This window comes from Coregonus lavaretus (assembly GCF_964263955.1).
Source record: "Coregonus lavaretus genome assembly, chromosome: 24".
Taxonomy (NCBI): domain Eukaryota; kingdom Metazoa; phylum Chordata; class Actinopteri; order Salmoniformes; family Salmonidae; genus Coregonus; species Coregonus lavaretus.
In genome coordinates this window covers 5,056,969-5,077,509 of record NC_140011.1, presented here as the reverse complement: position 1 = coordinate 5,077,509, position 20,541 = coordinate 5,056,969, and the positions used below count along the sequence as shown (strand labels likewise).

General features: G+C 41.2%; 1 protein-coding gene across 1 annotated transcript; it reads right to left on the bottom strand.

Annotated features, from left to right (window-relative positions):
- Positions 1-751: 751 nt before the first annotated feature.
- Positions 752-18,792, bottom strand: LOC311099917 (phosphatidylinositol 4-phosphate 5-kinase-like protein 1; the record flags this gene model as incomplete). The annotated part of the gene is made up of 9 exons (XM_084140634.1): positions 752-1,460; positions 2,079-2,241; positions 4,369-4,481; positions 4,586-4,641; positions 4,748-4,782; positions 7,209-7,333; positions 11,878-12,032; positions 16,455-16,505; positions 18,592-18,792. 9 exons carry the CDS (start codon positions 18,790-18,792, stop codon positions 998-1,000), a joined length of 1,362 nt encoding a protein of 453 aa, XP_083996760.1. The 3' UTR covers positions 752-997.
- Positions 18,793-20,541: the final 1,749 nt, after the last annotated feature.

The following is a 20,541-nucleotide window of genomic DNA, read 5'->3' as shown; positions in this document are numbered from 1 at the left end:
GGGTCTGAATACTTTCCGAATGTACTGTATTTTGTGTGTAAAGGCTCTTCAAACCCTGTATTTATATTAATGATTCATACATACTTTCCTAACCCAAAAATGTGCCTTAATAAGTATTTTTAAATCGACCAGTCGGTCCTGAAACGGAGACGAATATGCATATATTTAGTTGGCTTTCTTTCATTGATCTCTATATTCTGAACCCATTCTAGTGAGTCTGTCGACAAATGTATTGGATGAAAACTCCACAAGAAAATCTGTTGGCCAGTAAATGATAGGGTTTTCAACGGTTGAATGAAATGTATTCAGCGCGCGCAAGTGAACCACGTCTGCAAAGCCCGTTACGCACCTGCATAAGGTAAGTCTGAATACCAACTACTGAGAAGTGCGTAGGAAAGGCGTCTAAATCGGGCCCCACAGTCAGTTGAACAGTGAACACACAGCTTTAAAAAAAATACAACAATATTGTACAGGTATCAAAACGTCAAAGTTAAATTGGGGGGAGAAATCGATAGGAGTCTAATTATTATTTATTTTTTAAGAAAATAAAAACAGGTGGCAAATTTATAATATCATTTTGGTTTTCATCATTGATTCACTAACTAAACTTCAACAATTCAAAAACGATTACTTTGGATAATCAGCTAATCAATTCATAGCACTTGATTTTAAATGTTGCACCTTTTTCTTTGTTTACTTAACAAAAATGTAAGAAAAGAGGGAGAACCCATTTATCCGCGGTGGTGAATATTATATTTTCATATAATGGTTTATGTTAGTTTTGGCTTTGGTGTGGACATGTGGAAACATGAAAATAACTGCCCCTTGGTCAATCTGAAATTACAGCGCTTTAAAAGAATAGCTTTGTGTCTCTGGTCAGCGTCCCAGTTGCTAGCCTGTGTGTGTGTGTGTGTGTGTGTGTGTATATATGCGTGCATGTGTGTCCCTGGGCAGACAGCGTGCTAGTGGGAGTAACCATCCTCCCCTCTTTCTGAGTCTACCTGGTGTGGTCCTGTACCCACTGGCAGAGCCTAAGGCAGTAAGCGGGGGGGCTGACGGTGGAGAAGGCCTGCCCTGGGTGCCGCAGTCTCTTCCACCAATGCTCCAGCCTCTTCTTGAAGCTGTAGACAGTGAAGATGTCGATGATGCCCACAAAGTAGCGATGCTCCGGTCCATCAATGACGTGCAGCGGGTTTCTGAAGTTGGGCAGCAGCCGGCGGTTCTGGGCCTGGAAGTCCCGCAGTTCCATCGAATTCGTGACTGTTCCCACCAGCTGCTCAGTACAGGGTCTCCCGGAAGGGGCACTGCCCAGGTTACTTCCTCCCCCTGACTCAGCAACGCTGCAACTTCCTGTCCTGCCGTCCATCTCTGACACCAACAGGGCGGAGTCTTCCTCTGGGACCGCCCCCGGAACAGTGGGCATGCCCACATGGGTGGGGCTTGAGCAAGTGATCACTGACCTGAGAGGTTAAAGCGGAGAGGGGGGTAACCAGAGTTATTAGAGCCAACATGGCCACCTGAAAGGTTAAAGAGGAGAGGGTAACAGAGATATAAATATCTTTGCCATGAACACTTCTGTGATATCCCTCAATGGCACTGCCCATGCTATCTCTATTAAAAATAGGCAGTTCCATTTTCTTCCACTTAATGGCGCTGCCCATGTTAAAACAGGCTTTGTGGCAAGTAAAGCCTCTATCCATCTCTATGAAGGGTAACAGAGTTATTAGAGCCAGCATGTCTACCTGAGCGGTTAAAGAGGGGAGGGTAAGTGCCAAGAGTGAGGCAGCATGGCCAACCTAAAAAATACCAAAGTTGACTGATTTTAGAGTAGACAAATACTAGATAGTTGCTCTTGTGGTGGTTATGCATGTTATTGTATAGCCAAGCAGTATATTTGTGGTAACTACATGCCTGGAAGTCATTGGTTTTGTTCTGAAGAAAGACCAGGACCTGGGGAAAAGATTGATCTCGACATTACACCACTTTTGAGGCCTGAATATGTCACTAAAACATAAAGAAAGAAACTTAAACATCAAGAAAAACGGGATAAAAAATGTAAAAAATAAAATCCCACCCACTTTTTTGTGCGCATGATAAGGGTGGCGAAGGACAGGCACTGGTGCCGTTCATCCTGGTGCAGGGGCTGATGGGCCACCAGGAGGCTGTAGTCCAGCACATTGAGTCTCTGCAGGAACGACGTGTCAATCTCCACCTGCCGGAGCAGCCATGGACGATGCTGGTCTATCAAAACAAGCACATATATTGCAAAAGTGGTTAGGACTCTATAAATGTATGTACCACTTACTACTCTGTTACAGTGTTATTACCAGTGGTGACCCGTCATTCAAAGCAGCTGGGGCAGAGTTAATAAAGCCACATACAAACATGGTCTCTTTTTTGCTTTCTTGAGTAAGGCAGCTCCAAAATGCAGGTGTTTCAGCCTAGCTCAGTGCTTTCTGTGGTGGTGGGGCAGCCAGTGGAAAATACAGAGCGTAGGGTAATGTTCTCTAATTGCGCCGTGATTGGCTCAGTGTTCTGTCACTCATTAGGACACTACGTCACCGCCAAATCTAAGGGTAGAGCTCGAACATTCAAGCCCCTTGGGTGCTGCCATTGGGTTACATTAGAAGTGCCCATCCAAGAAAGCTCAAGGTCATTGGCCACAGCTAAAATGATGTCAAACACGTAGCTTTGATTGGACTGATCATGTCAACATCATACTTTCGAAATCTTAGCTAGCAGTCATCATCATGAATCAAGTCGACGATCTACTGGCAAATCCTTTTTAATCCTTGTTATATGAAGAGAAATAATGAAGAGAAATTATAGATAAAACGTATCGGTGCTCATCGGCCATTGGACATAAACATTACACAACAAGTTGGAAATCGCAAATTCAACAATGAGAGGTTTGGAAGGAATCAGCGGTTAACTGCAAGCATTGCAAAGCAATCACTAGCCTACTATTCAGTGGAGTGGCTGTGTGGTCCCAGGTCTGGGTTTAAGGGTCTCTTTTCCAAGGACAAACATTCAACATTGGCCATGCTGTCAATCCAGCATAACTTCTGCCACGCTCAAAACAACTGGAAACTTGGAACTGGGAAATCTGACTTCAGTGAGTTCAAGACAACTGGGAACTCGGGAAAAAACTAGCTCTGACTGGGAAAATAATTTTGAACAGTCATCCAACTCGGAATTGTAAATCGGGAACTCGGGCCTCTTTCTAGAGCTACGACCTGAAGATCACTGACGCCGTCATGATTCAAGCTTGTTTTTTTCAGAGTTCCCAGTTGTCTTGCAAGCGCCATAAATCCAGAGAATGCCACACTTTGATGACAACATTTTCCCACGAAGGACCGCCGCGCCACCTTCCTGTTCAAGTGCGCACAGCACAACAAGGTGAGTCCAAAAATGTATTGTATGCTGCTGCATAAATGATGTAATATGCCAGGGAGATATGTATACTGTAGCTAAGAAAGTAATACTAAGTGTATGTTGTGTAGTAAACTGTTAGTAGCCCATGTGCCTCACCCTAATAATCTGGTCCCTTTTCCCCTCATAATTTAGCCTACTGTTCTGACTTGGTGGTGCACATGTAGCCTATAGAGAAATGTAATCATTGAATATTGTAAGAGCTTTCATTGTCTGCCTATATGCCCCCTTTATTTATCCTACGGTTCTGACTTGGTGTACAGGGAGAATACTGTAAGAACGGCCCATGTTCTGAATTCTGCCGCTGTACATTTCAAAAGTGCTGAACAAATAGTTATATTGACTACGTCCGTCCTAGCTCGCTCATTATCGTCTTAATCGAAATTACAGATTGCCTCTTATCCGCTCGTCGTCCCCTTATGCCATAGTTTGTCAGTAGAAACCACATTTGTTTAAGCAAGTCAGCCATATCTGCTATGTTTTTTAAAAGGCAGTAAATGAGGCTGAATGAACTGTTTCGCTGCCAGACAAGGCTCCGCTGATAGCCAGGTGTAGCAGTGGTAAGATGTTGGGACTGCTGTTGGGACTCTGCTGTTGGGACAGCTTTATGTAGGCCCTAACAGTTTGTGGGCACCATTTGTCACCGTTATAGTGCAATTAATGTATTGTTTAGTGTTGTGTTGTGGCTTTGCTGGCATTCATCCCCCCAAAAAATGTGGGTTTGCCCCACCAAGATTTACATGATAAAATCGCCACTGGTTATTACATGGGTTATTACAATGGATGTTACTCTGGTATAAGCGTGACCAAATTGGCCTACCTCAATTACTAAAACATAACTGTAAGGTCTTTCATTTCGTTGCAATCAGTCCTCTGGTACACATGAATAACATATCTCATGCTGTAACATACTATGACAGGATTCGTTACCCTTACCCAGAGTGATGTACTGGCCCTCGAAGTTCAAGTCCTTGAGGACAACGATAACCTGACTTCCCTCTGGGGCGGGGTCTGTCCATCGGCTCACCTCACAACCCTTGATGTCATACCTGCAACAACAGGCAACTAAGTCAGTATAACAGTGTTGCTACCACAGAGCCTGTAATACATTTCCCACTCCAGACTTTTTTGTTTTACTCTGAAACAGGCTTACCTGGCATTGATTCGATCGTCAGGGTAAAAAACACTCTGCATTACAATGAAGTACTTCTGTGAAAAAGGTAAGACAAGGCATGAACAAACTAAGTTGTAGCTAATAAACAATGATAATAATAAACAATATGGCTGTGAATAACAATCTATAATCAGTCAGTACCTTCCTCCTATGCGGAATTTTGATCCTGTGGACGCCTTGAACACAAAAAAATTTAAACTTCAGTCAATCAAATGCAAAGCTACAGTATGGTAAGAGAACTACAAACATTTTCCATAATAGTTGATGTGCCAGCAGGCTAAATTTCACACATTTGTCCACTTTGGGGTGGCAAAGACTAATGATGATTTTCATTAATGTAGAAGTGTTTAGAAACATAGTCTATTCTTATTTACAATAAAAGTGACTTCAAAATGACACAATACACTATTTACCAGTCATTTATATTGAGCACAAAATAATCTGAAACACAACCAAAACAAACAGCAAATGCATTCAACAAGTTTGTAGTCACACACGCTTGATTTTATCATTGTGTGATAGGAATATGGGACCAAACACTAAACTTTTGACTACTTTAATACACACAAGTGAATTTGTCCCAATACTTTTGGTCCCCTAAAATGGGGGGACTATGTACAAAAAGTGCTGTAATTTCTAAACGGTTCACCTGATATGGATGAAAATACCCTCAAATTAAAGCTAACAGTGTGAACTTTAATCTCATAGTCATTGTATCATTTCAAATCCAAAGTGCTGGAGTACAGAACCAAAACATCCAAAGATGCGTCACTGTCCCAATACTTTTGGAGCTCACTGTACATGTATTTAGCAAAATATTACCAGAAGTGGTAAAACTATGCCAAAAAAGCTGTCAGAATTGCTGAGTTTTGTAACCGTTTCAAATATATTATATTAAAACACTTAGAAAATGTTCTAGAAGCATTCACTATCTAATGAATGTCTATTAATTTAAATTGTATTAAATATGATTTTATAAATTGTGTTAACATCAAGAAATGTGATGTGAAACCTGCCCCGTACATTGCACCCTATATGACATCCCACAGGAATGCATTACATCTAGCAAAGGTAATCAATTTTCACAAAATGCCTTCATAATGAGTGCACCAAACTTTACATAAAGTTAGAAAATAAGTCTAAACAATGATTCCTAACTATTGCTGATTTAACCATAGGCTACACATTTTCCCAAATGTGCCAAAAACACTATTCATATGACTGTTTTGGTCAGTATTTGCATCCCTCATTTCTATATTTTATTTTCAAACAATACAAAATGTATCTATAATATTCCTAAAGGGATATTTTACTAGTTTGTAGTGATTATACTGATATGCAAAATCATGCCATAATTGTTCAATATAAAATATATGTCTTGAATCCTGTCATATACACTGCATTCCTACATAACATTCTAACAAACCATCTGATGATGAGAGAATCAACCAGAGCTGGGGTCAATTCTAATTTAAGGCAGTCAATTCAGGAAGTTACTTTAATTACAAAAAAAAAAAAAACGGACTCATTTTACATTTTAGTCATTTAGCAGACGCTCTTATCCAGAGCGACTTACAGGAGCAATTAGGGTTAAGTGCCTTGCTCAAGGTCACATCGACAGATTTTTCACCTAGTCGGCTCGGGGATTAGAACCAGCGACCTTTCGGTTACTGGCACAACACTCTTAACCACTAAGCTACCTGCCGCTCCTCAGTTTATAGAGAAGTCATTGAAAATAGCTGCTGTTTTTTCAAATGTTGAATTGTTATTTAAGTTTACTTCCTGAATTGACTGCCTACAATTTCAAATTGACCCCAGCCCTGGATTTTTTATTTTGACATTTTATTCATTTGTAGCATACACTCTTATCCAGAGCGACTTACAGCAGCAATTAGGGTTAAGTGCCTTGCTCAAGGACACATTGACAGATGACTACCTGCTGCCTATGATTTTGCCATCATTAGATCGGATGGCAAAAATTAACCAAATCCCATGGGTTATAAATGAGATCCACCCAATAGAATGTTCCATTGTTGTTTGATACAGTCATTTTCAATGAGCATGTGAGCATTCCAATTTGTCTCAACATTCCTTTATCAGCCTGTGAACCTTCTTTTGCATAGACTCACATACAACATGCTGATTACATGCAATCAGTTACTCCCCAACCCTGTCAATTAAGTTAGAGTAGCTAGCTTGTCTAACTATCTTAGCTGGCATGCTTGCTGGCAAGATTGGTATACTTTAGAAAAGCAAGCAATAACTAATGTACTGAATAACACTCACATTCCTTTAAGCTCTTTTACCCAGATTTTAGCAGTATTTAGTTTATTTAAAAAAAGAACCACCAGTCAGGATGATACGGACAGCTCAAGAGGTATGCTTAGATAAATATATTTTTTTTTGTTTTGTTTTTTACATAGAATTAAGATTATGGCAAGAAAAATATGTTTCAGGAGTTTGAAAAATGCAAAATTCTCCCCCCAGCCATTCTAACGTACTTAGTGCCCCCTTAGCTTTTTGGGGTGCATGACGCCCCTGCCAAAGTGGACACATTTTTCCGCTGGCCAATGAACTATAAGATCAGAGTCCTGTGTCTTACCTAAGAACTTGACCAGCAGTGAATGAGGATACTTCTCTAGGTGCTCCATGTAGATTCTTAGGTTGGACAGGAGGAATTGCACCTCTCTCTTGTTCTGGGTCTTTAGAAAGAACCGCTTATCGTTCCTGGAAGAGAATTAGCACAGGTAGTGAGTTATAACACACACACACACACACACACACATATATAAACTCAGCAAAAAAAGAAACGTCCCTTTTTCAGGACCCTGTCTTTCAAAGATAATTTGTACAAATCCAAATAACTTCACAGATCTTCATTGTAAAAGGTTTAAACACTGTTTCCCATGCTTGTTCAATGAACCATAAACAATTAATGAACATGCACCTGTGGAACGGTCGTTAAGACACTAACAGCTTACAGACGGTAGGCAATTAAGGTCATAGTTATGAAGACTTAGGACACTAAAGAGGCCTTTCTACTGACTCTGAAAAACACCAAAAGAAAGATGCCCAGGGTCCCTGCTCATCTGCGTGAACGTGCCTTAGGCATGCTGCAAGGAGGCATGAGGACTGCAGATGTGGCCAGGGCAATAAATTGCAATGTCCGTACTGTGAGACGCCTAAGACAGCGCTACAGGGAGACAGACAGACAGCTGATCGTCCTTGCAGTGGCAGACCACGTGTAACAACACCTGCACAGGATCGGTACATCCGAACATCACACCTGCGGGACAGGTACAGGATGGCAACAACAACTGCCCGAGTTACACCAGGAACGTACAATCCCTCCATCAGTGCTCAGATTGTCCGCAATAGGCTGAAAGAGGCTGGACTGAGGGCTTGTAGGCCTGTTGTAAGGCAGGTCCTCACCAGACATCACCGGCAACAACGTCGCCTATGGGCACAAACACACCGTCACTGGACCAGACAGGACTGGCAAAAAGTGCTCTTCACTAATCTTCGTAAATGATATCATCGGTAGGACTGGTGGAGTTATGTCGCACATGCAGCTAACAGAAACATATGGAAATGTCTGCTCTACCCAAAATTACAACCAAATAATTGCAGCCTTACCGCAAAAGTGGAAGAGGAAAGTGGAAGGGGGAGAAAGTAAGGAACTTGTCTGTCGGCCTTGCATTAAAGAACATAATTGGTTAAGGAAAACTGTGATAAATAAAAAAGTTTATCAGTTTCACTTAAGGACCAAAGGATTGACAGCCGTCCCATATAGATTGCAAAATAGTTGGGAAGAGATTTTTGACGTACCGATCCCATGGCATAGTGTTTATGAACTGACACCGGATTCAAAAATTAGAATCTTTCAATTTAAATTATTATATAAAATTCTTGCTACCAATAGAATGTTATTTATATGGGGGATACAATCTTCCCAGCTCTGCATATTTAGCTGTGAAGAGACAGAATCATTTGATCATTTGTTTTGGTTCTGTCCATTTGTAGCTTGTTTTTGGACACAGGTCCAGGAATGGCTAAAGGATTGCAATATTTACCTGGAGCTAACCTTGCAGATAGCATTACTGGGTGATCTGAAAAGTCATAGTCAATCGATCAATAATATAAAAATACTTTTAGCAAAAATGTTTATTTTTAATTCACAATCTGGAGAAGCAATGAGAATAGAAAGGTTTCGAACTTTTGTAAAACATCACAGTACGGTTGAAATATATATGGCAAATAGAAATCCTATATGGATGGTGTTAAGAGATAGATGGGAGGTATTGAATGGAGTTATGTAAGCATACTGTGTCCATAATAAGTATATAGGTTGTATGTTGGGAGCTTTTGGGAAAGAGCACAGTTAGAAAGATATGGCATCTAGAAGCAAACCGGACGGACATCATGAAAATGATCGGAGAGGTTGAGAGTAGAAGAAGTTCAGGAGCAAAAAAAATTATATATATATATATATATATTTAATAGAATTATTGTAAAATTAACTGTGTCCATAAGGTGTAGATATGAAGTATAGACCGGACGTAGAGGCCTGGGCATTGTTGTACACTAATTTACTCCAAGTAGGGAAAGGATGGCGGGGTTGAAAAGTAATAAAGGGGAGTATATATATAAAAAACATGGGGGATTGGAAGTGATGCAGACAATTACATTGATAGAAGATACAATCTATCTGCAATATTAAGCTGATCCACCCCCCCCCCCCCCAAAAAAAATAATAAAATAATAATAAAAATAAATAAGTGCTCTTCACTGACGAGTCATGGTTTGTCTCACCAGGGGTGATGGTCGGATTCGCGTTTATCGTCGAAGGAATGAGCGTTACACCGAGGCCTGTACTCTGGAGCGGGATCGATTTGGAGGTGGAGGGTCCGTCATGGTCTGGGGCGGTGTGTCACAGCATCATCGGACTGAGCTTGTTGTCATTGCAGGCAATCTCAACGCTGTGCATTACAGGGAAGACATCCTCCTCCCTCATGTGGTACCCTTCTTGCAGGCTCATCCTGACATGACCCTCTGTTGGATCGGAGGGTGAGGGCTAGGGCCATTCCCCCCAGAAATGTCCGGGAACTTGCAGGTGCCTTGGTGGAAGAGTGGGGTAACATCTCACAGCAAGAACTGGCAAATCTGGTGCAGTCCATGAGGAGGAGATGCACTGCAGTACTTAATGCAGCTGGTGGACACACCAGATACTGACTGTTACTTTTGATTTTGATCCCCCCTTTGTTCAGGGACACATTATTCCATTTCTGTTAGTCACATGTCTGTGGAACTTGTTCAGTTTATGTCTCAGTTGTTGAATCTTGTTGTGTTCATGTCTCAGTTGTTGAATCTTGTTGTGTTCATTCATTTACACATGTTAAGTTTGCTGAAAATAAATGCAGTTGACAGTGAGAGGACGTTTCTTTTTTTGCTGAGTTTATATGTGTGTATACACACTACCGTTCAAAAGTTTGGGGTCACTAAGAAATGTCCTTCTTTTCCATGAAAACATACATGAAATGAGTTTGAATAGAAAATATAGCAAAATGCATAGGAAATGTAGTCATTGACAAGGTTAGAAATAATGATTTTTGATAGAAATAATAATTGTGTCCTTCAAACTTTGCTTTCGTCAAAGAATCCTCCATTTGCAGCAATTACAGCCTTGCAGACCTTTGCTATTCTAGTTGTCAATTTGTTGAGGTAATCTGAGAGATTTCACCCCATGCTTCCTGAAGCACCTTCCCCAAGTTGGATTGGCTTGATGGGCACTTCTTACGTACCATACGGTCAAGCTGCTCAACAGGGTTGAGATCCGGTGACTGTGCTGGCCACTCCATTATAGACAGAATACCAGCTGACTGCTTCTTCCCTAAATAGTTATTGCATAGTTTGGAGCTGTGCTTTGGGTCATTGTCCTGTTGTAGGAGGAAATTGGCTCCAATCAAGAAGCCGTCAACATTGCAAAATGGAGTGATAGCCTTTGTTCTTCAAGATCCCTTTTACCCTGTACAAATCTCCCACTTTACCACCACCAAAGCACCCCCAGACCATCACATTGCCTCCACCATGCTTGACAGATGGCAGCATGCACTCCTCCAGCATCTTTTCATTTGGTCTGCGTCTCACAAATGTTCTTCTTTGTGATCCGAACACCTCAAACTTCGATTCGTCTGTCCATAACACATTTTCCCATTCTTCCTCTGTTCAGTGTCTGTGTTATTTTGCCCATCTTAATCTTTTATTTTTATTGGCCAGTCTGAGATATGGCTTTTTCTTTGCAACTCTGCCTACAAGGTCAGCATCCCAGAGTCGCCACTTCACTGTTGACGTTGAGACCGGTGTTTTGCAGGTACTATTTAAAGAAGCTGCCAGTTGAGGACCTGTGAGGCGTCTGTTTCTCAAACTAGACATTCTAATGTATTTGTCCTCTTGCTCAGTTGTGCACCGGGGCCTCCCACTCCTCTTTCTATTCTGGTTAGAGCCAGTTTGCGCTGTTCTGTGAAGGGAGTTGTACACAGCATTGTACGAGATCTTCAGTTTCTTGGTAATTTCTCGCATGGAATAGCCTTCATTTCAGAACAAGAATAGACTGACGAGTTTCAGAAGAAAGTTATTTGTTTCTGGCCATTTTGAGCCTGTAATCGAACCCACAATTGCTGATGCTCCAGATACTCAACTAGTCTCAAGAAGGCCAGTTTTATTGCTTCTTTAAACAGTTTTCAGCTGTGCTAACATAATTGCAAAAGGGTTTTCTAATGATCAATTAGCCTTTTAAAATGATAAACTTGGATTAGCAAACACAACGTGCCATTGGAACACAGGACTGATGGTTGCTGATAATGGGCCTCTGTACACCTATATAGATATTCCATTAAATATCAGCCGTTTCCAGCTACAATAGCCATTTACAACATTATCAATGTCTACACTGTATTTCTGCTCAATTTTATGTTATTTTAATGGACTAAAAAATTGCTTTTCTTTCGAAAACAAGGACATTTCTAAGTGACCCCAAACCTTTGAACAGTAGTGTGTGTATGTATGTATGTATGTATGTATATATATATATGTGTGTGTGTGACCTTAAAGTGTGAAGTGCCTAGTGTGTTTTGTTTGTATTGTGTTTGAGCATATACTTTGGCCAGATAGGAGTAACAAAGTAGCTTTTCTATATTTGCACTATATGTGTGAGAGAGATATACTCTAATAGCAAAGGGAAAGAAAGAGAAGAGTAGAATATGCTTACGCACGTGAGAAAGAAGTCGGCCTTGCTTTTGGAGTTGCTGATGAACTGCAGGTAGGATCCGTCAGAGGAGAGAGAGTGCTGATACTCCTTTTCTGTCATCCCCAGGGAGCGACGCAAGCTGGCAAACACAGGCCCTGCAAACGTCTCCATTCTAAAGTCCTTCAGTGACAGAGGGGGAGAGAAAGAGAAAGTTCTTATGAGTTAAAATCATATTGGTATCAGCAAACAGTAATGGAAGTAAGGTTGTGTGATTTAGGTAAGAAACAACAAAGGTCCAACAATAGATCCTTGAAGATCTCCACAAGATATCTTGGCCGTATTAAAATTGTTGTTCAATATTTTGTTTATCAATAGATTATTGTGTTTCTATGTCTGTCCTGTCTTAGTATAGGCTCTGTGATTAAATAGGCTTATGATGTTGCGCTGCTATCGCACAGCAGTACTGTAGCCAACGAATATGGTCAAATATTTTACATAAGCTACCGGTCAATTTACTGTATTGGCAGAATGTTTTATTTTTTAAAGGTAATTTATGCTGTATTTGGCAAAGGAATGTGACAGTTTCTGAAAGAGGAAACAATGAAAAATTGTTGTGGACCTGTCAGCAGAATAGTTGAATTCAACAATGCTTTGCATTGACTTTTCCTCCCCAACCTTAATATGCTGGACTGCCCATGAATTCTGAAACATTGTCTAGGCTACTCAAATCAAATTGAAATTACAGTAGGCTACATACAGTAGTAGCATACATACAGTGCCTTCGAAAAGTATTCAGATCCATTGACTTCTTCCACATTTTGTTACGTTACAGTCTTACTCTAAAATATATTAAATTAACTGTTTTCCTCATCAATCTACACACAATACCCCATAATGACAAAGCGAAAAACAGGTTTTTAGAAATGTTAGCAAATTTATTAAAAATAAAAAACAGAAATACCTCAGCTGCATCCTGTTTCCATTGATAATCCTTGAGATGTTTCTACAACTTAATTGGAGTCCACCTGTGGTCAATTCAATTGCTTGGACATGATTTGGAAAGGCACACACCTGTCTATATAAGGTCCCACAGTTGACAGTGCATGTCAGAGCAAAAAAAGCCATGAGTTCGAAGGAATTGTCCGTAGAGCTCCGAGACAGGATTGTGTCGAGGCACAGATCTGGGGAAGGCTACCAAAAAAGGTATGCAGTATTGAAGGTCCCCAGGAACACAATGGCCTCCAGCATTCTTAAATGGAAGAAGTTTGGAACCACCAAGACTCTTCCTAGAGCTGGCCGCCTGGCCAAACTGAGCAATCGGGGGAGAAGGAGGTGACCTGATGGTCACTCTGACAGAGCTCCAGAGTTCCTCTGTGGAGATGGGAGAACCTTCCAGAAGGACAACCATCTCTGTAGCACTCCACCAATCAGGCCTTTATGGTAGAGTGGCCAGACACATGACAGCCCGCTTGGAGTTTGCCAAAAGGAACCTGAAGACTCAGACCATGAGAAACAAGATTCTCTGGTCTGATGAAACCAATATTAACTCTTTGGCCTGAATGCCAAGTGTCCCGTCTGGAGGAAATCTGGCCCCATCCCTATGGTGAAGCATGGTGGTGGCAGCATCATGCTGTGGGGATGTTTTACAGCGGCAGGGACTGGGAGACTAGTCAGGATCGAGGGAAAGATGAACGGAGAAAAGTACAGAGAGATTCTTGATGAAAACCTGCTCCAGAGCGCTCAGGACAACAACAGTAAGCACATAGCAAATAGCTGTGCAGCGACGCTCCCCATCCAACCTGACAGAGCTTGAGAGGATCTGCAGAAAAGAATGGGAGAAACTCAACAAATACAGGTGTGCCAAGCTTGTAGCGTCATACTCAAGAAGACTCAAGGCTGTGATCGCTGCCAAAGGTGCTTCAACAAAGTATTCAGTAAAGGGTCTGAATACTTATAGTTGAAGTCGGAAGTTTACATACACCTTAGCCAAATACATTTAAACTCAGTTTTTCACAATTCCTGACATTTAATCCTAGTAAAAAAATCCCTGTCTTAGGTCAGTTAGGATCACCACTTTATTTTAAAGAATGTGAAATGTCAGAATTATAGTAGAGAGAATGATTTATTTCAGCTTTTATTTCTTTCATCACATTCCCAGTGGGTCAGATGTTTACATACACTCAATTAGTATTTGGTAGCATTGCCTTTAAATTGTTTAACTTGGGTCAAACTTTTCGGGTAGCCTTCCACAAGCTTCCCACAATAAGTTGGGTGAATTTTGGCCCATTCCTCCTGACAGAGCTGGTGTAACTAAGTCAGGTTTGTTGGCCTCCGTGCTCGCACATGCTTTTTCAGTTCTGCCCACACATTTTCTATAGGATTGAGGTCAGGGCTTTGTGATGGCCACTCCAATACCTTGACTTTGTTGTCTTTAAGCCATTTTGCCACAACTTTGGAAGTTTGCTTGGGGTCATTGTCCATTTGGAAGACCCATTTGCGACCAAGCTTTAACTTCCTGGCTGATGTCTTTAGATGGTGCTTCAATAAATTCACATAATTTTCCTTCCTCATGATGCCATCTATTTTGTGAAATGCACCAGTCCCTCCTGCAGCAAAGCACCCCCACAGCATGATGCTGCCACCCCCGTGCTTCACGGTTGGGATGGTGTTCTTCGGCTTGCAAGCGGCCCCCTTTTTCCTCCAAACATAACGATGGTCATTATGGCAAAACAGTTAAATTTTTGTTTCATCATTTATATTTACATTTACATCATTTAGCAGACGCTCTTATCCAGAACGACTTACAAATTGGTGCATTCAACTTATGATAGCCAGTGGGACAACCACTTTTTTATTTTTTTATGGGGGATGGGGAAAGAAGGATTACTTTATACTATTCCAGGTATTCCTTAAAGAGGTAGGGTTTCAAGTGTCTCCGGAAGGTGGTCAGTGACTCCGCTGTCCTGGCGTCGTGGGGGAGCTTGTTCCACCATTGGGGTGCCAGAGCAGCGAATAGCTTTGACAAGAGGACATTTCTCCAACAAGTTCGATCTTTGTCCCCATGTGCAGTTGCAAACCGTAGTCTGGCTTTTTTATGGCGGTTTTGCAGCAGTGGCTTCTTCCTTGCTGAACGGCCTTTCAGATTATGTCGATATAGGACTCATTTTACTGTGGATATAGATACTTTTGTACCTGTTTCCTCCAGCATCTTCACAAGGTCCTTTGCTGTTGTTCTGGGATTGGTTTGCAAGGATGAACCAGACTTGTGGAGGTCTACAATTTTTTTTCGGAGGTCTTGGCTGATTTCTTCAGATTTTCCCATGATGTCAAGCAAAGAGGCACTGAGTTTGAAGGTAGGCCTTGAAATACATCCACAGGTACACCTCCAATTGACTCAAGTGATGTCAATTAGCCTGTCAGAAGCTTCTAAAGCCATGACATCATTTTCTGGAATTTTCCAAGCTGTTTAAAGGCACAGTCAACTTAGTGAATGTAAACTTCTGACCCACTGGAATTGTGATACAGTGAATTACAAGTGAAATAATCTGTCTGTAAACAATTGTTGGAAAAATTACTTGTGTCATGCACAAAGTAGATGTCCTAACCGACTTGACAAAACTATAGTTTGTTAACAACTTAAATGTAAATGTAAATGTAAATGTTAACAAGAAATGTGTGGAGTGTTTGAAAAACGAGTTTTAATGACTCCAACCTAAGTGTATGTACATTTCCGACTTCAACTGTATGTAAATGTGATATTTCTAAAAACCTGTCTTTGCTTTGTCGTTATGGGGTATTGTGTGTAGATTTATGAGAGGGAAAAAACAATTTAATCCATTTTAGAATAAGGCTGTAACGTAACAAAATGTGGAAAGAGTCAAGGGGTCTGAATACTTTCCGAATGCACTGTACTTCATAGTAAAAGATGAACTGTCTTGATGTTCACCAGTTACATTCATCTGTAGGATTAACTGTGCTGCCTATGAGATCACATACAGCAAAACTGGAAATAGGCCTAGATAGCCTATATCTACATAGGTCCAATTAAATGCGATGCGCATGGTCATTTATTGTATGGCTACTTCAAGAATATGAACCCATCACGGCCAGAAAACGTGAGGAATCTATTCTGTAATGGTTATGAAAATAAAATAAATAGGAAATAGATTCCTATGTCTAATTATTTTAGATTCCAAAAATAAAACACTTGATTTGCGCTCTTCTCACTAACGGCAAATGGATGCATCTTATTATGAATATGTTTCTATGAATAAGGATGTCATATCCCCCATTTGAACAAAATACTTAGGCCGACTTGCAATACAATACTTCAACCAATAGAAGATGTGCGTATGCATGGTCTAAAGTTTGCGTGGAGTCAAGTTCAGTTTTTATAAATGCCAACTTTTGCGGGAAAACTGGCGCACGCGCATTTTGGGGTATATTTTGTACGTACGCATGGTTTATAAATGAGGCCCCATGTCACTATAAGGAAATAACTTGCTTGTTCACATCTTTTTGAAGACTGAAATTGTGAGATATGAATTTCCCGATTTGTACCTTTGGCGTTGGAACTGTATTACATTTTAAAAATCAACATACCTTATGTATTTGAGTGACTTCCAATCTGTAGTCATCTTCTGACAATTCATCCTATGATAAAAGAAGAAAATGAATAATGGCTACCTGTAAAATATACTAACTATGCAGTTATCTTTTGAGAAGGATTTGGTCTTAAAATCACTGTGAATCAAATACACTGAGTGTACAAAACATTAGGAACACCTTCTTAATATTGAGTTGCACCCCCTTTTGCCCTCAGAACAGCCTCAATTTGTCGGGGCATGGACTCTACAAGGTGTCGAAAGCGTTCCACAGGGATGCTGGCCTATGTTGACGCCAATGCTTCCCACAGTTGTGTCAAGTTGGCTGGATGTCCTTTGGGTGGTGGACCATTCTTGATACACACGGGAAACTGTTAAGGGTGAAAAACCCCAATGACCATTTACAGCAATGACAGTCCACCAATAACAAAAAATACAGATCCCTTTTCTGTTGAACTCACCTCAACGTTTCATGAAATCTAAACATGGCACCCCAGCCCAAAGTAGGCTAACATGCTACAAGAGGTGGATCAACAAGAAGTGTGTATGTGTGTAAGGGAATATGTGAGTAAGAGACAACCATGTATCACACTGCTGAGTCAGCAGGCTCCGTTTCCATGGGACTGTGTGTGTGTGTGTGTGTGTGTGTGTGTGTGTGTGTGTGTGTGTGTGTGTGTGTGTGTGTGTGTGTGTGTGTGTGTGTGTGTGTGTGTGTGTGTGTGTGTGTGTGTGTGTGAATAACTCCCTTGTGACCTCTTATTCACCACCATAGGATCCGGCAGAGTAACCAAATGCCAATGGACAAATGGTTGCTGCAAATTAGATCATGAATACACCTAAATAAAATAAAATGTCCTTGGAATATGAAGTTAACAGTGTTCCTGTAATTATCCACAATCCAAACCACTACGTCCCACTTGGCTCTAATAGAAGCCTTTGTTCTGTAGGGACAACAATGGGGTTTGTCAGCAACCCCAGATGGCCTAGGGAACATTGGGGAACATCTAGCGCTGTAGGCAGAAGGGTAAACAAAGAGCAAGCTACTAATAGCCATCTCCCATAGCTCGGCCAAATACTCCATTACAAACTGGAAACGTACCCCCTTTCCCTCTGCCCTTGATGCGGATGACTTTTACGGATCTGAGGGCACCAGATAGGAGTAAGCAATATGGTAACGCCTCAACACCTTCTCAGATCCACAAGGGCAAGTCATCAAGGGCAGATAGAAGGGAGCAGGTTTTCCGTTTGAAATCCAAAGACTCCTCAAAGATGTAAAGTCTAAATGTGGCATACGTCTTAAACAAAATAATTGTTGCAGAGATCGTTTGACATTGTAGCTAGTAGGCTAACCAGTGGCAAACAAATGATGATGACAAAAGAGGTTAGAATCCAGCCTTAGTCTGGGCCATTATGGCATGCAACAGAAAACGAAAACAAGTGTTTCTTATTGGACAACTTCAGGTGGTCCCTTCCTGTTTCAGTCAGTTTTCTTCTGTTTGGTGCCTAATAAACATGACCCTATGTTATTCTGTCAGGGGCCTTTAGCCTTGAGTAATTCCAGGTGGATGGAACATGGCTCTCTCTGATGAGCTCCTTTTGTTCATGCTTCAGCCCCACTCTTCTTGACCTTCTCATGGCCCTCTTGGGGAAATCGATGGGTGATGCAAATTAAGGTGGAAATGAGAGGCATCAGCCACCACGGTAAATGAAACCAGTTTGCAACCCATGATTTTAAATGCTGGCAATGGCACATGATAGATGTATACATTTTTGTTTGTTTGGTCCATTCAATTAGCTTTAGACCACTATGTGATTGCACAAGCTGAAGATACTGCTCAGTTCAAACTTCCTATCCCTTGTAGAACATTCCTGCTCTATTAGGTGTTTGAACCGGGTCTACCCTTGTGCAAGTTTGTACAGTACCTGTTATTTCCATGGGGCATTAAACACAGAGGGATTAACCAAAAACAAACAAAGGAGGTGTAAAGGAAGAGAGTCTCGTGTTATACATTTGTTTTGAGTGTTTTATCTCCTACTGAAAAAACAGGTGTGAACTTTTAACACGATGCAAATATGCTTAGTAAAATGCAACGCATATTTACTTGGACCACATTAAATGACCTGTGGGTGCTCACCGGTGGTGGGTTGTCGATGGTGTTCTGCACGGCTGCAGAGAGGCCTTCCTTCATCATAGAGGTGAGGCTGTAGAACTTGTGCTGCTGGTCGATCTCAAACAGGCCCAGTAGCTTCCACTGCTGCCTGAGGCCCCCCCACATCTTCCTCTTCACCGTACCAGTCCTCTGCGTTTCCCCTGCCGGACCCCCAGACATCTCCATCTGGGGTGGGGATGACACACACACACACAAATGAGTGCTCAAGCTCCAGCACTTGCAACCATCTCTGCAAAATGCCACATCACTAATAGGGCTTTTTCCACCATTCCAATTGAATGCCATAACAAAGTACATACAACTACACCGGTAAGACCATGTAGGTTAGTCTTCCTATAGATTAGCATTCATGGTAACTCGTTGCTGGGCAAACCAGAGGCTGACAATAACAGTCGTGTCTTACCTAGACAGACCTGAGCTGCCTATGGCATGCAGAAAGTGACCACGGCTAAAAATGTCCAATGGCTCTATAGGCCTCAGAGATTGGAACGTTTTTATTGGCCTGATATTAATTGACAATGGAACCAAACCAGCGACATCCATTTGACACCAGCAGCCTTTCCTAGTTTTGGAACAAGCAGGTGGGGGATAACTAAGGACTGTATAGGCTAGTCTCTCACTCTTTCCTTCTCCCACATATGACCCACCAGTGATCATGGATCAACCCATAGAGATCCTATTAAATTAATTAGTATTCTAATTCCTAATTCTATGGATCAACCAGCTGTGTCAATGACAACAAGCAGAAGAGAGGAACAAGTATTTTCAAGTCCCTAGGGCCTAGATGTTGCTGTTGCTCTTAATGCACCACTACAAGCCCTTCATTCTCTATTCAAGGGGCTGTAACTAAGGGGGTCATTGTTTTGGAGAATATCTATTAGCAAAATAACAGTTTCAATAGTAGTTTTATGTTAAATCATGATGAATCAAGGATAAACCATTGATAAAAAAAATAGGTTGTTTATATCAACATGTCAGAATCTTTGAATGAGGACTCCAATTTGAGTATCTGCACTGCTCCATATTGACCGACTGACCAGTGGAACCGACTTGACACCACACCCGCAGCATAATAAAGTAGGGCCTCTTTTACCATATAGGGTATACAATAAGATATAGGCTATAGAACAGGCAATACAATAAAAAATAGGCTACAGAAGGTTATTGAATGCGCATAACGGTAATATTGCCAACAATTCTGAAAACAATATTGGGCGGATGGTTTGAATATAATGCTACGCCTGCTGACTAAATTAAACTTTTCACACACAAATCGGATACATCTGTCGCCTATTCGGTGCCTTGTCATTTTGATTGCGCCCATGGAATATACATTCTGACGGCAAATTTACAACGCGTAAAGGAACTACAGCAAGCTACACACATTTGGTCAAAAACATATCCTAACAAAACAAGCAATATCCAAATAATATTTGCGTCAACATTAGTAGGCTAATATAGACCAGAATATGAAGATACTTGCCTCAGTTTGGCTCATCGATGCCGCTAATTCAGGCCCTCCCGTGTCTGCCATATAGTTCCCGAGATCAGCGCATTCCTCCGATTGACGTTGAAATCCGTTCTTTCAATAAATGCGTGCAAGCGGTGATGTAGTGACACTGCGCGAAACCCCCAACATGCTGCACCAGAAGTCTCTTCTTTCCACAAAGCATGTTTGTAGATGAAAACACTCGGGCGCACAGTATACACTCAAAAGCCATTTAGACTATGAGGAATTGTTTGATATGATCAATGATGACCTGGATACACAATTCAAATGGATTATTTGAATCAATTCATATTGATTATGGACCATATTCTAAACATTCCATACCAGAATTATCAATATAAACATTTATTTCGTGACAACAAATAACCCTTAGCCTATACACCTTCTACATTTTTAGACCATGT